At 49.8% G+C, this 16639-nt stretch overlaps 1 protein-coding gene across 1 annotated transcript; it reads right to left on the reverse strand.

The window, feature by feature from the left end:
- Window positions 1-5704: 5704 nt before the first annotated feature.
- On the reverse strand, window positions 5705-11113 carry C1H4orf54 (chromosome 1 C4orf54 homolog). Its single transcript, XM_059394720.1, has one exon. It carries the CDS (start codon window positions 11111-11113, stop codon window positions 5705-5707), a length of 5409 nt encoding a protein of 1802 aa, XP_059250703.1.
- Between the last annotated feature and the right edge of the window lie 5526 nt (window positions 11114-16639).

The raw sequence follows: 16639 nt of genomic DNA on the forward strand, positions 1-16639 counted from the left end.
CCCCCCCCCCCCCCCCCCCCCCCCCCCCCCCGCCTCTGGCACGGAGCCGCAGAGAACGTGCAGGTGGGGCAGCAGACCACAGGCTCCTGTCCTTCAGGCTGAGCAGTGGGTGATGAAAACCCACCGAGGAAAAGAAAAGGTGAACACAGGAAGAAGCAGCTGGAGCATCACACTAAAGCAGCAAAAGCAAATGGGAAAATGGAGACCCTGAAAGGGACTGAAATCACCAAAGAAGAAGAAGAAGAAAAAAAAAGCAGTGAAAATTAAATTCCTAAGCCAATGGTCAGGAAAGAAAGGGATGGGGAGTGAATAGGTGGGACAGACACCAGGAGGTAGGGCCACCAGAGAAGAGTGGCCTTAGAGAGAAAAAGAGGAGGCAAAATGGAGAGCAGGAAGGAAGCCAGCTGGGAAGAGATTCTGTAGAGGATAATTGGGGTTTCAAGTCCCAACTCTGCCTTCAGGGACACTGGGATGTAAAAACGGTCACTTAACCTCTCTGAGCCCCAATTTCCTCCTGAAATGTTATTTTATTTTTTATTTAATTTTATTTAAATTCAATTAGCCAACATACAGTACATCATTCATTTGTGATGTCGAGATGAATGATTCATCAGTTGTGCCTAACGCCCAGTGCTCATCACATTACGTGCCCTCCTTATGTCCATCACCCAGTTACCCCAGCCGCTCACCCTCCTCCCTTCCAGGAATCTGAACGCAAGGGACAGGGTTTGACGATCTGAGGAGTCCTTGAGGGCTGCCTCTGCTCCCAGCCCTACTCTCTTTCCACTTCAGCTGCTGCTGTGTGGGGCTGCACTGAGGGGCAGAAAGAACCCGGTGGGAGTGAGGAGGAGAGAGACACAACGTGTAGGAGCAACGTAAAGCACACTCAGAAATGAAAAGACAAATGGATCAAGTCTTACAGGGAAAAAAATCGTCTGATTTTTTTCAGTAAAACAAAACAACTGTGTGACCCTCTGTGGTGCAGGCGTGGCACCCATTTATGTTTTCTTTTGGAGCACCTGAGTGGTTCAGTCTGTTGGGCAGCTGACTTCGACTAAGGTCACAATCCCAGGGTCCTGGGATCAAGCCCCAGCATCAGGCTCCCTGCTCAAAAGGGAACCTGTTTCTCCCTTTTCCCCTCCCCCTACTTGGGCATGCTCTCTCTCAAATAAAGAAATAAAATAAAAAAAAAAAGTTTCCTTTTGTTATTATCACATACTTATTTTATCTTTATGCAAATTTCATTGGTGATCAAGTCTCAATGAATGTTTTAAAACAAAAATACGGGGAGGGGGCATCTGGGTGGCTCAGTGGGTTAAAGCCTCTGCCTTAGGCTCAGGTCATTGTTGGGTCCATAATCAAAGGAATGAGACTGATACAAAGCGAAGGTCAAGCAATGCTTTATTTCGCGCCAAGCATCAAGAATCAAACCAACCGTTCGGGGCCACCACCTCTTACAGAGAGGGCGACCACCCCTAGCCTCACAGACTAACTTTTATAGAGCAAAGGCCATGTAGTTGAGCCTGGCCACACACAGGTGGCCAATGAGATTGCAACACACAGAGAAAGCTGTAGTCATGCTAGGTCACACACAGGTGGCCGGCCAATTGAATTACAATTCACCCCATAGTAGCTATTTGAACTAGCCTATCACCTTGGTCAGAATTGGCACCCAAAAGGCACCTAAAAGGCGGGGCCCACACTCCTTGGTAGCTAGGGAGATAGTATGCACACTCCACTGATTGGACGTCTCCACCTGGAGACTCATCCCTGCATTCGGGCTCTGTTGTCTCCACCTGACCTGACTCGTCCTTATATTTGGGCTCTGTTATCAGGGACTGGTCGACCACATTCTATTGGTTTCCCGGACTTGTTTTTAAGTAAGTTCCGCTGGGGGGAGCAGGGTCAGTTTAAGTTTTACTGCATAAACAACAAAATCACTGGTTAACCAGATGGAGCTGCTCTGACTAAATAGGCCCTTACAGTAATGATCCCAGAGTCCTGGGATCGAGCCCTGCATTGGGCTCTCTGCTCGGGTAGTGGGGGAGCCTGCTTCCTCCTCTCTCTGTCTCTGCTTGCCTCTCTGCCTGCTTGTGATCTCTGTCTGTCAAATAAAGAAATAAAATCTTAAAAAAAAAATACAGTATCAAAGTGGATGGGCAGGAAAAGTCATGAATGTGAATATGTTGGGGAAGGAAAAATACAGCTACGTGTATTGAATGACAGAAAGCTCAACCAAAACCAATGTCATCAGAAAAAGCATCAAAGATCCTGCGGAAAAGGGACTTTCAACCCAGAAGTCAACGAACGACAAACCGGTGTCCCCAGCACATTGATGTGTCATGCCCGGGCTCCTGCTGGGACTCCGGGCTGCTGGGTCACGGGCTGTGAACTGCCCCATCCATTGACCACCATGTGCGACTTCATTACTAAGGAAGGATAAAGGAAGCAATATCGCTAATTATCCTCTTAGCTGGGCTGTGATCTGGCCAAGTTTGAGGAGTGGACCACAGGAAGGCAAGAAGCAGCAGGACCCACCTGTGAGAGCTGAACCACAGTGAAATTCAGAACTTAACCCTGAGCGAGCAGGCACGGCAGCTGGTTATGCTCCGGGAGACAGGGGGAGAAAGCAAAGCTCCCTGTTAACAACGTGCCGCTAAAAATAGGCGATGAAATACTTATTATTTGAGCTGGAAGGAATCTTAAAGGTTAAGACAGGACTTGAATCCTGGTATTGCAGTTCTGTGCGTACAGGTCTGTGTGGCCTCCTGCTGGCGTGCAGGCTCTTGGCATGTGACACTGGGGCACACGTGGGTGGACGGCCTCGCCACAGAGTACGCTGTGACTGGTGGAGTGTAAAAATGTAATTCGTGTTCTTTGGATGAGTGAGGGAATGAGTGCATTTCGTTAGAACATTCATTTTGTACACAAGTCCAGAGAGGCACAGAGGGGAGCCCAGGTGTGCTGGCTGTCACAATGCAGAGCTCATTATGCTCTCTGCCATCCTTCCCTGGCTCCAGGCCTCCTATCAAGGAGCTCACATTGTGGCCTGGGAGCCAAGAGCCCCTTCTGCAGGTCCTGGCTTATCTCCTTCCCTGGGGATTGTGACAAAGCCATTCCATTCTAAGCCCTAGTTTTCTTCTCTGTGAAATGTTGCGATTGGATCAAATCACTGGTGTGACTTCTTAGTAGAAAGGGGCACATAAACTCCTACCCTACCTCAAGGAATATCTCTGAAGTCAGTCTGGTTTTCAAAGGAAATCATGAACTGAAACCAGCTCCCAAATCTTCTCACCCTGACCATCTATATGAGGGCCTCGTTGATCGATGAGCGTGTACAGTGTAATTGTTCTTTATATATCCGAGCAATGTTTCCAATCTTTTGCACACAAGAGAAAGAACTGCACACTATTTCAAAAAATGTATCTAACTTTCTTTGGAAAGCAGTATCAAACTCTCAGGAAGGTGAGTTTTGAAGGATTTTAGTTAGTTATCTGAGTTTGGATGGTAGATTTTTGCTTGTACACAAAATGCTGATTGTTAGTTCCTGACCAGTCTTCCTAGTTGAGAAGCCAACTTTTGTACTTCTATCTTTAGGGCCATGGACCAAAATAAAACACTATGCTTTCAAAGGGGAAAAACTTAAAAAAAAAAAAAATTACTGTTCAAATTTCCAACATTCAGAATTCAGATTTATAATTGTGTCTGACGGCAACAACTCCATGCTTAATCTCTCCAGACTCAGCAGACAGGAGAAAAGCCAAAAGCAGCTGCTCGAGGGACGGCATACAAGTGTGTGCCCGGCTGCTCCCTGCTCTGTGCCCTGTCCTCTCTTCCCCTTGCTTCTGCACCTCCACGGCTCACACAAAGGCCTCACAGGATTAGCTGCCCCAAAATAGCTTTAGGTAAACATACCACCTGTCTGGAAGATTACAATATTTTTGTCGAGAGGCTACTCTTTTCTTCCTGCAGGACTAAGTGTCTAATTCTGAGCGTCTTTCAATGCATACTGGATTTTTTTTTTTTTTTTACATTGCATAAGACATGCATTATATACTTTTAGTCCTCACACCCCCTCTTTGTGATTCCGGCTGCAAACTCTTAGAGAAGAAGATTTCGAATCATCTGTTTCTAGAGTGCAAGGAAAATGAGGCTTGGGCTCCCACCTGAATTTTTAGAGCAAAACCCAGGGATTTTTGAACAGTGGCCTAATGTCTAGAAGTCTAATAAGCATAATGCATCGTAATAGTCCGTGAATTTGGAAAAGGTTTTATACTTTAAAATATATTCTGATGTCATCTGACATTCAGATAAATTTTGAGGAGTAGATACTATCGACACAAGTGTCATGAGTGCTAGAGAATGTGTGTGCCCAAGAACACACCACTGGTGAGAAGACCAAGCTGTGTCTCTAATTCAGCGACCCCACTTCCTAATTTAAGGCTCTTTCATTGCACAAAGAAACAATGTTCTGTTCCTTTCAGTTCAGAAAAGAACTCCATCTCCCTTCTTTGTTCAGTACAATCTTATCGAAAAGTGAAGTCCCAGAAGGATATATGAAGCCAACACATCCTAATCTGAAAAGAACAGGAAACCGAGGGGGCAGATTTGTCCCCACACTGCTGACATCTCGGGCTCCAATGTGAAGGCTGCTTCTGTCTTAGGTGTTTGACCTGAAGCGTCCTGGGTCAGACAAGCCAAGCTCACTTCTCCTGTCAAGTTCCATGGTTTTATTTACAGGAAGGATTCCAGTCTGTGAATGTGGACTAATTCAGGTGTTAGGGATCTACTTTATCTGACTTCTTTAGAGGGGGGGCAAGTGGAGGTCGATTATTTTCCAAAGGGAGAGAATGCAGGAGATAAAAAGGAGCATCTTACAGGGTTTAGCAGCTGAGCGCAGTGGATCCAGTCTAATCAGCAGCCCATCCAAGGAGCCACTGCAGGTGGAGGATCTCCCCGCTTTTCGTGGAGGTCGTGTGTGTGTATGTGTGTGTATGTGTGTGTGTGTGTGTGTGTGTGTATGAGAGAGAGAGAGAGAGAGATATTAAAGATCTTGACCTCATCCCAGGAGAAAGTAATTGTCTGGAAACAAAAACAAGAGCTTAAAATATACAGCCCCTTCAAACAAGAAAAATCAAGAGAAAGAAGATGTGGTGGGGGGAGAGAAGCCTTTCTATGAATTTTGGAAATCCTCCGAACAAGAAAATGTCAGTGTCCTTCTTCCTCCTTGTGAGGAGCAACCAGATTCGCAGTGTTCTCAGGGATCTCTGGATGTTCCTGCCTCCTGTCACTGGGGATGTGCGGGGGGAATAGAGTGAAGTTCACTCCACAAAATCCAGACCGGGTTTTCCTTTCTTCCGCCTGCCAACCTTCGCTAAAGGCTAACCTGACAGATCTGAGGTTCACTTCCCTCCTACTCACCGGTGGGAAAAACACTCAGGCAGTTTGAAAAGGTCAATGGGGGAGAGGCTGGCTTCGGGGATTGAGGAGTGGGAAGAAGAGGAAACTTGGTAAGAAAATTAGCTCCTTAATCATCTGGATGGGGTTTTAGTTCTGTTCTCCCAAAATGCCCCTTTCTACATACCGCCTCCCCTGCAACTTCAAACACGAAGCAATAGGATTGCTCTTAATCCCTGAAAACTGATTATCAAAGTAACATTCACTCACCAGCAGCTGCTCCGTTCTGCTCTCTGGTGATGGTGCATCATCTGTGTTCTACCACAAAGCTCATGGTGGTGCCATCAAAGGAAGGGGGGGCAATGATCCTGGGCCCCAGGGGTTGCGAAGTGATGCTGATGACGGGCTTGCCATGCAGCTGGGTGAAGCCTTTGGCCCCCACAAGCTGGGATGTGGCTGCCGGGGCCGAGGAGGAAGAGGAAGCAGGAGACTGACCAGAGGCCATGAAGTATGGGGCCTCAGTGAATGTTGCAGCTGCCTCTTTGCCAGGGGGGTCTGCTGCCATGGAGGAGAGCTCGCTTCCCCCTGGAGTGTGAGCAATCGGCGTGGGCTGCAGGGCATTGGCGGGCAGCACCGTGGGGAGAAACCCAGGGTAGATCATGTAGGTGGGTCCATAGGCCCCAGGGCTCAGGGCCAAGGGAGGCACAGGGAGGGACATGGGAGCCACAGCCTGCTGCTGGGAAGGCATGGGTACATCCACATACTGCCCTGTCTCAGGGTCAAACAGTCTTCGGGTCATGGGCTGTACTGGTGTGTCCACCAGATAGTACTGGCCGGTAGTCACATCCAGGAGCATCTTGCGCTGGGTCTGCTGGGGCTGTTGCTGCTGGAAGGGGTCTGTGGGGACTGAAGCTGGGCCTGCAGGTGCTGCGGCAGGCATGCTGGGTGGGGAGAAGCACAGGACCTGGGGCTGGGCTCCCTGCAGGGCGAAAGGCAGCGGCTGCTGGTGGTAGATGGCAGTGGGGAGATGCTCTGGGCTCTGTGGCCCTGTGGCGGCAGCTACTGTCTCCCTGGGGGTGTCGGGTTTGGTACGCCAAGCTGGCCGGCTGGTTCCACTGACCTGAGAGCCTTTGGGATTGCTGGGGACCTGGCTGCGGGCGCTCAGAGGGGGCAAGCTGCAGAGAGTGGCCGCTGAGGGGGCTGCGGGCCCCTCCCTCCCAGCCCCGGGCCTGCCAGGAAGTTCTCCCGCTGAAGAGCTTCCTTTAAGGGGGATGGACAGGTAATTCTCACAGTCGCTATTGTTCTTTTCCAAATTGCTGCTGTTTTTCCTAGTGGTCACCTCATCAGGAGGTGCCCGAGTGGCTGGAGAGATCTTAAGGGACCGGAGTCCCTGGGTTTTGATGCCCTTTGCCGCCGAAGGACTCTCTGGAGAAGGCCCTTGGGGAAACTTGCCAGCGACACCCCCAGTTTTCTGGGTGCTGCTGGTACTCACCGTGAACACATTTCGGTTGCTGGGGAGGGGTGGGAGGGGCTGCAGGGGTTGAGTTCTCTCCACATCCTTGTGGACTGGGGGGATATAGAGGGATCGAGGTCTTTCCCTGGCCATGTTCTCAAAGGCGGCTGCCCGGGCAGACACGCTCTCAGCACTTGGGTTGGAGTTCCTCCGCTGCAGACGCTCCAGCGGACCCCCCCGCAGCACCACGCCTCCCTTGTTTCCGGTGCCCCGCTCCTCCACCTCACCCAGTCGTTTGGCCAGCTTGTCTGGGTCCCCCTCCGCCCCTGCAGCCCCTTCCCTCTCCTCACTGGCAATGAGCGACAGGACATGGCTGTCCATCATCATGGGCAGGGGGTCGCTTTTGCGCTTCCACTCGTTCCTGTTGAAGCTGTACAGCTCTTCCATGGACCTCACGGCAGCCGTCAGCTTCTCCAGGGCGTTCCGAGAAGTCTTTGGGGCTTTCCCTTCCTCCTTGACCTCCTCTTCCTTGGCCTTTTCTGGGGTCTTCTGAGCAGAAGCCTTAGAGACGATCTTGAGCACAGGCAGGTAGGAGCCCTGCTCAGGCTTATTGGGGGCAATGGTGGCCACAGGCAGCCTGCCAGACGCCCTATGAACCAAGACTGTCCCTTCTGGCGAGGACGAATTCAAGAACCTGGTGCTGCCCCCGGGGCCTACGTTCTCCCTCGGCTCTCGGTCCATGCTCTCTTCCCTCGGGTTAACCACCGCCTGGCACGTAATCACTATGGGGGAAAGGGATCTGGATCCGCCCCCTGCCGCAGCCAGCTGCCTGGGTTTGGGCCCAGTCAGCCCCTGCTCTGGGGTAACACTGCCCTTGTCACTGCTGTCCCCGGACCCTTTGATTAATTTCCTGACATCTCTCACCTGATGGAGGGGGCCTTGGGCCTTGGACTTGTCTCTGACGTCTCTCACCTGGAACTGGGGAACTTTTTCCAGGTTGTCTCCCCGGAAGAGCTTCTGCTGCGCCCTGCTGTTGTCCTCAACTGTCTTGAAGAGGTTAGAGGCGCTGCCACTGGCCAATTTGGGCGTGAGCAGTTTGGCAATGTTGAAGTCCGAGCTCGGCTGTTGCACACTCCCCAGCCGGATCTTGATTTCGGGAGCCTTGGGCCGGATCACTGCCGTGGAGGTGGCTTGGGCGGCAGGGTACTTGGTGGCCTGCTTCCCCGGCTGCTTGTCCTTGGGGGTCTGCTGGATGTTGGGGACAAAGAGGCGCGACATGATGGTGGACTTGCTGGCAGAGATCTCTCCAAGATCAGCCCTCCAGTCGCCCCCTTTGGGAAGCTTCAGCTTCCCAACAGGGGCCTTTTCTTCCCGCTTCTCGGCCTCCTTCTCTTTCCAGGAACGGAATGCACTGTTCTGACTGCGGAGGAAGATGCCTTTGACGGTCTCGGATGCACTCTTTTTGATTTCACAGACTTCCTCAGTGCGTCCATCCGCGAAATTTCGACCCGAGGCAGCACTGCTCTCCCGAGGAGCACTGGCTTTGAAAATTGGCGATTGAGACTCTGCCACGGAGCCCTCAGCACCTGCGTCGGACACGCTGACCACCGTGTACTCAGAGCCGGCCTCTGAGTGGCGAGAACTCTGCCTCTGCAGGCCTCTCTCCCGTGGCTTCTCCCCCCGGGCTGGGCCCTCCGTCTCCTTGGAGGTGCTGGAGGGGTTATGGTGGGATGTGTCAGTGACTTCTCCCCTCTCCATTTTGAACTCGTGTTCCCGCTGCATCTTCTTGGAGATGACATTTTTGAGCAGACTGGAAGCAAACTTGGACTTCTTCTGGGGGCCTTCGGCGCGGGAGGCGGGCTTGCTGCTCTCAGAGGCCTCTGAGCCATCGTCTGTGTACACCGACCCAGGGCCCTTGCCGGAGCCTTTGGCGGTTCTGCAGGGCCCAGTGGCTGAGCTGGCTTTGCTCTCGCTGCGGAAATTCAGGGGCTCGAGGAGGGTGACCACGCGGGAACCCGTCTGGACCTGTTTCTGGAAACACAGAGGTGTCTCCACATGTTTGATTTCCCCCTCGACTTTGCTGACCACGAACTCCAAGGCTTTGGTCTGGGATTTCCTGGACTGGATGTAGAGCTGGTCTGCAGTCGTCCTGGCCCCACTGCCCTTCCTCAGACCTGCAGCCACGGAGGCCGCACTACTCCTCAGGAGGCTCTGCTCCACCCTGGCTCCGACACCCCCACATTTTAAATCCAGGAACGTCGACCACCGCCCAAAGCCAACCTCGGAGAGTGTGGAGGACTCCCGGGAGCTGATGTTCAGGGCCTCAAAGTAGGGGTAGGCAAGGCTCCGGAAGGCCCGGGAGGTCAGGTTGCGCACCTCCTTGTCCGCATCGTCCAGTTCACTCACGGCACTGGAGGCCCCGCTGGAGTAGTCCACCAGCTCCTTTGCCCGGATGGCCCCGCACCGGGTTTGCAGGCGAGCAGGGACAGCGATGAATTTCTTTGCATGGTCCTGAGCCACGGCTGCAGCCGGGTCTTGCTTCAGTGAACTTGAATTGTGTTCAGCAGCTGTAGAGACGCGGAGGCTCATGTCGCCTTCATGCTTGGCAGCATAAATAATGTTTTGCTTTGCACGCACGTTGCTAGGCTCATTTATAGCCCGGGAAGTCGGTTTGATTGATAGGAGGATCTGGCTTGCTGCACTCCCACAGCTGCTGGCGGCCACGGCTGCTGCCCCTGAAGCTGCCTCCGGGGGCTCAGGCAAGGGCTCACTTAGGGTGGCAGTGCCAGGCCCAGTGGGTGGGGGAGTGGGGTCACTGTCAGAGGGGCCGCTGCCCACTTCTGTGCTGCTGGTGTGGCGACCACTGCTGTCTGCGTTGGGACGGGCTGGGTCACTGCTGGTGGGGCTCGGAGTCTGAGTGGCATGGGTGCTTGGAGTGGTGCTGAGGTAGCAGCTGTTGTCGTCGTCCTCTTCAGTCGGGGTGGTGACATCCCCTGGGGTCTCGTCACTGCCACCAAAGGAAGCATAGTCCACAAATGAGTAGATCACGTTGTTGTCCTCGAAATCCCAGCGGGAGGCCAGTCCCACGTCAAAATCCATGTCCTGCTCCACCTCACTCAGCTGGATCTCGTGGGTGGTAATGTAGTGAGCCTCCTCATTTTTGGGGGGGTCCCTGCTGCCCTGAGACTTGGCAATAATGTCCCTGCACTCTGTTCCATCTCCCTCTCCTCCTCCCCCCACTCGGTCTGCCCCTCCTCCTCCTCCTCCTGCCCTTCCCCCTTCTCCTCCTCCCTTGGGCTGGCAGCTCAGGGCACTCTCACCACTGTCACTCTCAAAGCCTAAAGACGAAGACGAGGTGGCCAGAGCCCCTGCTGATGTGGTGGTATCATCCATCTTGGAAACGCCACCTTCTTCTGCTTTGTCCACTGGGGAGGAGGAGGAGGAAGATGAGAGGTTGCTGTGCTCATCGGTGCGGGAGAGCTGGGATCTGGAGAGTTCCAAGGCAGCAGGATTCTTCTGGGGGGTCAGAGCCTTCCTCTCTTGACTGCTCCGTTCCTCTTGGGCTTCTTCCCTGGGACTCCTAGGGGTCCTCTGCTCGCCCGGGCGGTGATCCAGAGCGAGTCTCCCGGTGCGGGGACTCACCCCTGAGGCTGCGGCAGAAGCACACATCTCCACATACTTTGCCTCTCTCTGGGAGGAGGCTGGTGGCCTGGGCAGCAGTGGCAGCTGCTGCTTCGGCTCCTGGCTATCTTGAGCTCTGCTCCCCCGGTCGCCCACCTCCCTCAGTCTGGCCTGCGGACTCAGCTCAGGAGTGGCGGCTTCCATCTCGAGCCCTTGCCCAAGCTGCAGCGACAGGAGGAGACAGTGGTGAGCGGCGCCGCTGGGGCTGGCCCAGGTCCCTCGCTGGCCCTGGAGGGGCTGCAGAGTGGCCCGAAGCAGGGCCCCACGTGCCTGGACCGGGCTCAAGGCTACAGGCACCACGGCGGCTGCTGCCACCACCTCCCAGTTCTTCAGCCCCTCTGGCGGGACCGGGACAAGCCTGAGGGAGGGGGGAAGGCTCCGGGCAGTGGTGGCAGAGGTGGTCTGGGGCCCGGGGGCTGCTGCTCCGGCCGAGATTGTGGCCAGCTTCCCGTAGCTGAGCTGTTCTGTCCAGTTGTTTGCCTGGCACCGTCGGCAGCGGCGAGGAGTCTGAATGCCATCGGCCACGGAAGGAGCAGCATCTGTAGGTCGACCCAGGGACTTCCAGAAATGAAAGGAAAGCATGTGCTGTTTCTTGTGAAGCCTTGTCCCTTTCCTGGATGGGGCGAGAGTGGGTCACGTCATTCCAGAAATATTTTTAGTGTCTATTCCCTAGTCATACTGAAACCACACTTGAGGGGAGAGAGAAGAGGCTCTGAGACGACAAGGGAAGGTTGAGTGTGGAGGGAGGCATGTGGGTTCTCACTGGCAACAGCCACATGCTCTGTGTAATCTGGTGTAGAGACATCTAGCTGGTGTAAAGGGATTCTTTACTCACTGCTATCTTTCACTCTCAAGTGTGATTAAACGGGTTCATCCCCTTGTTCTTACACAAAATCCAAATTTTGCATTGCATTTCAAACGAATTCAGGACAATCCAGAAAGATTTCAAAGTCTCTCCTACACATATGGTAGGCTCTCTGCTTGCCTCAAAAATCTATGCATTTTCTTTTTCTTTCATCTCAAATCAGATCAGTTCTGGTAATAAAACTTTCAGAGGAATAAAATATTCCATCCCTCTTTTTCTCTGAAGTTATACTCCATACAGCAAAATCTGTTTGAAACTAGAATCCCTTATAGAATCCTTACTCAACTGACCTGAAGTATAAAAGGGCAATTTTCAAAGACTTAAGACATAACACTTTAAATTGTCCTTTATGCATAGTCGCTAAAAAGGAGGAATGGGGTCAAAAATGAACACTGCTTCAAATCCGTACATATCCAATCGATCTCGAGAAAAGTTCCTTAAACTTCTAAGACTGTGGCAAGACAATAAACTTTCAGTTTAATACAACCTGAGCTGCAGCGTCATGGTTTGTTTTGGCTGGCTGAATTCCAGACCTGCAGGGTGTGGAATCAAAAGGCACAAAAGAACAAGGAATACACTTACCCTTCATGCGTACAGTGTGGCTTGGAGGGAGGTTCAGAGAGGAAATGTGACTCGCTGGCATGACCCATGGACATGAAGCCAAAGTCCTAGTTCACTGGCTCTGAGGTTCATCCACGTCAGGTAATTCAGTAGTTGTGCAAGGGGATTTACCAGGCGCCCCACGATGGGGGTTCTGTGCTGGCTACCCTCAGCACAGATCCTTGGGTGCTATCAGTGGAGAACCACGACTCTTGGTTTGGGTGAGAGCTGGCCCTCATCACCTGCCAGGCCCAATTTCACCACTATACATAGTCTATGTGTCACTTAGGCCGATTGAATAAAGCACTATTTTAAACATCCACATTTGTGGGGGACAAAAATAACATCCTCGCCCATCCCCTTCCAACATGAATGCCACCCCCGCACAGAAAAATGTTCCTTCCTCGGGAAAGGCGTGGGGGTAGGTATGGAGTGGGAGCCCCTAACAACTGAAGCATTTACCTTCCCATACTTGAGATATGGAGACGACAGCCCCACTCTCCCCATGACAATTTGCTTCTGCCCACATCACTCCCATTAAAAACCCGACATAAGGAAAGACTGGAAATATCAAGTGTCATCGCGTGGATATAAGCCAGAGCGTGAGGTGGAGAGTAAAAGAGAAAAGGAAACAGAAAGAAACAGAGGGAGAGAAGGGGAATGAAAGAACAAGAAGAAAAGAAAGAATTTGCTAAATTTGTGAACAACTTTTTTGATTATGGGGAGCCAGACGTAATGGCACAAAATCCTCAATTTTTAATGATAATAAAACTTTAAAAGAGATAATCACAACTAAGAGATAATATAGCGCTTCTTGTGTGTGAGGCTCAATGCAAAGCAATTTTACATGTGTATGTATTATTTTATTTAATCCTCATAACAACCTGAGGAGTGAGGTACAATTTTTAGAGATAGCAAAGCTGAGGCACAGAGGTGCTAAGAAATTAGGGAGCAGGACTCAAACCCAGGCAGTCTGGCTCCTGAGCTTGAACCTGAACTGTGATGCTGCAGAGGCTTGCTGGCTTCTCTGCCCAAATGCTCTCTGTGGCACCAAGTGCACAATTAGAGGGGAACAAGGCATCCACTAGGCAATTCCATCCACGTGACTGCAAACTAACCACATAATTGTTTCTGTTCTGTTTTGTTTTTTAAATATTATCAACCTGTGTATACATTATATACTCAGAGCTTAAGGAACATGACCTTACACATAAAACGAAATAAAATATAATCGGTTGCTTCAAGCAAGCAGAGTAATTTCAATGCCCCATTTTAATCTTTCTTGGGGACCTTGGACAATAAACTCTGAACACTGCCTCAAACACTGTGGGCCATACACACTCCAAAGAGGATACAAGGCAGAATGTCTGTCCATCAAGACAATTATAGTCTAAGGAGGAATTTTCCAGCACTTTCCATATGGCCCTGTCTGTCATGATAACTCAATGTATCTCAGCAGTTTCTCCTTGCAGTTGGCAAAGTACCAAATTGGAAGGTCAGATGCCCTGGGTGTAGGTTAAAGTATAATTGCCTGGTGCCTGAAGTTATGAAAACCTGCTTCCAGAGTCTAGCTCCCTCCAGAGAGCATAGCCCTAGCCCAAGCTCCCCAAGAGACGAAAAGAAAGGGTTATCCTAAAAGAGGTACTTACCTCTGAATTCTCTGCGCAGCTCTTTTTCTCTTTTCTAATTAAATGAACACCAGTGGAGGAAAACTTGTAAGAAAATCTTTCTTAAATAAAGTCAATTTCCAAAAAATAATGTTTCATTCAAACCATGAATTCTATTTAAAATTCAGGCAAACAGAGAATTCAGAATAAGACAGACTCTATTAAAAGATGGGGAAAAAAGCGGAAGAAAAAGAAACTCATAAATGGAAAACAATAGCCCATTTTAAGGTAAAGTCAACACAATTAAGAACTCCAAACTGCCTGCCCCTGCATTTTCAGTTCTCTGTTGGTATATGTTACTAAGAAATACTCATTTGGTAGCTGTCAAGCCTTTTATTCCTTAACATGACTATAGTCATTTTTTTTTTCTACAGATGAACTCAGTGATTGCCTACCTGATCTCAACTCTTGAGCAATTAACAGTGACTAATGCCACCAGCATTAACCCATGTTAAGCAAGCATTCTTGCTAGACCAGGCAAGGTATCCTTGGTAGATAACTTTATATGGGATTTCAAAGAGCAACAAAGGAAATGACTCAGTGTCATTATTTTTATCTCTGCAGAGAAAGTTCTTAGCATTCCCTGAAAGTCTTGTGAAATGTATCATTGTATGAGAAACTTTAACATGATTAAAGAAATTGAGAATGAAGACCAGACTATCCACCAGCTGGAAAAAGGATATGGTTATATTTCAGGTCCCTGACAGTGGCCTAATACAACAGACAAATATATCATTCAAAAGGAAGAACCCTTTAGCAGATACAGACTATTAGACAGGAACTAGAGATAGGTTTCAACGTGGGCTCAAACCAGAAGTCAGACAAAAGATTTACCAAACACAGACATTCTCAGGATTCTCGGGGCGTGCAAAAGCTGGGAGAGATTTTCTGATTACTTTAAATTCTGTGTAAGGCTTCCCATAAACCCCTGCACACCTGGTCACACACCCTGATGGGAAGGAGGCTTCTCTGTTGGTCACTGCTTAATACCAGAGTGTGGCCAGCTGTTTCCGCTTCCCGGCCCAGGTGGGCGCGCCTAAGAATGACATCGGAAGGAAAGGCATCACGTTATTTTTTATTTTTATTTGTATTTATTTATTTTTTTTCCTTGGTGGTGCCGGAAAGAGTTTATTTCTGTCGTTACTGAGGTCAGTTTGTGCTTTGGCTTGTTTAATCCTCTCAAAAACACTACAAGAGAGCAACGATTGAACCTACTTTATGGAATCAATGGGAAGGCATGACTTGTCCTGACTCATCGTGCCTGTGCACTGACCACCCGGTTCTGAGGGTCTCAAGCCCACCACGCTCCGTCGGTGATCGAGCCCTCGGTGTGTGAGGCAGAGGTCACAGGCTTATTGCTGTCCTTATTCGCTGTCCCACAGCCTTGACCAGCTGCCTGCACGGGGGACCAGCTGGTCACCATAAAGTCCAAGGAAACAGAGTAAAAGAATTAGTGTAAAACTATCCCTGTGAATAAAAAGCCAGCATGTACCCTGAGGATGAATAAGTAGCACTACAGACTTGTGCAAAGAAGAGCACGTTGTAGTAGGAGCGTGCCATGCACATCGTAGAGGCAACCCCTTAGCTATGCCCTTAAAACTTGGAAGGACAGGAAGAAACAGTTCACCGCCAGAAATAAAACTTTGACGCTCAAGTCTGCACACAGAGGGCAGAGGTGGTGCGAAGCGATTGCCTACTTGTTCCTCTCCTGTCAGGACCGGTGTCAAGGAGTTGCTCCTTCTCCCTGGTCTCCTGCCCTCCCCACCTCCTCTCTCAGTGGTCCAGGCTTTGCCCTCCTTTCCCAACCTCCATTTCCCCCTGGCTCCTGACAGAAGCTTCCATGTAGTTCCCTCTTGAGGGAGGAGTGCAGATTTTAGTGTTTCAGATCTTACTAGGAAAAGGAAAATTATCCTTTCCAGACCTGTCTCAAAGGGAAGCGCTGATGGGACAAATAAATCTTCCTCTGTGTAATGTGACCATTTCGAATAGCCTAGCACTGTCCATCTTTCCAGACTCGGCTCTTGGCTCTCAGTTATGCTAGGAGGCGGGAGGCAGGGTCCCCAAGACGGAGGCTGCAGAGGATCCAGAACGGCAGCAGGTGAGGGAAGATGCATCATTAGGCTTTAAGAGCTGCTGAAAGTTTTTTTAGGTTGGTGCTGAAACAGACTTGAAATAGCCAATCAGCTCAGCTGCCTGTCTACAGAATGACATGAATGACATTTCGGTGATTTTTTTTTTTTTTTAATTCTTCATATGGCCTTTTGGGGGCAAAAATCATCTTTCTGTATTGTGTTCCTTTAGGAACAATTTCCCCTTCCCACATTTCTGATTTCAGACTTCTGAGATTTCAAACATGAGCTTTTAAAGATACACTTAATATTTTATTTTTCAGCTTTCTGTTCTCTCTGACTACTTGGAATATAATGAAAATTGTTTAAGATCTCATTTCTTTCCTCACTTCAAATCTCACATTCCAATCTGCTCCAAACTCAAGTCTCGAGATGCAAATGAAGCAACTTTTTAAAAAACCTTCTGATGGTTTCTATCTATCACACAGAATAGGAATATTAGGGTTTAATAATACATGTGCAGGGATGTTTATTGCAACACGTTGTGATAGCAAAAAATTGGAAATCACCTAATATTCATCAGAAGAGGCATTGTTGATTGATTACCGTGCATGTGTGCTATGGTACATTGTGCAGACAATAATTCTGCAGACATTTAATGAACAGGACCACAATGTTCCGGTCTTGAAAGAATTTCCACAAAAAGAAAATTACAGACGAAAATGTATTAGCATGATTCCATTTCAAAGACAACAATAAGAAAACTCATTAAGGGAACAGAGAGTTGAAGCAACAGGAGGCATGTAGATACATAAACCCCAAACTAAAATTGCTTCTGTACCCTGGGAAGGTAAGATTGAACAATTATCATCAAATTTTCCTTTATGCAGCTTGGTGTTGTTTGGAT

Source organism: Mustela nigripes, chromosome 1 (assembly GCF_022355385.1).
Source record: "Mustela nigripes isolate SB6536 chromosome 1, MUSNIG.SB6536, whole genome shotgun sequence".
Classification (NCBI taxonomy): Eukaryota; Metazoa; Chordata; class Mammalia; order Carnivora; family Mustelidae; genus Mustela; species Mustela nigripes.

Bases quoted from the DNA above. Each gene is read 5' to 3' on its own strand.
- C1H4orf54 (XM_059394720.1), bottom strand. From the start codon at position 11,113: ATGCTTTCCTTTCATTTCTGGAAGTCCCTGGGTCGACCTACAGATGCT.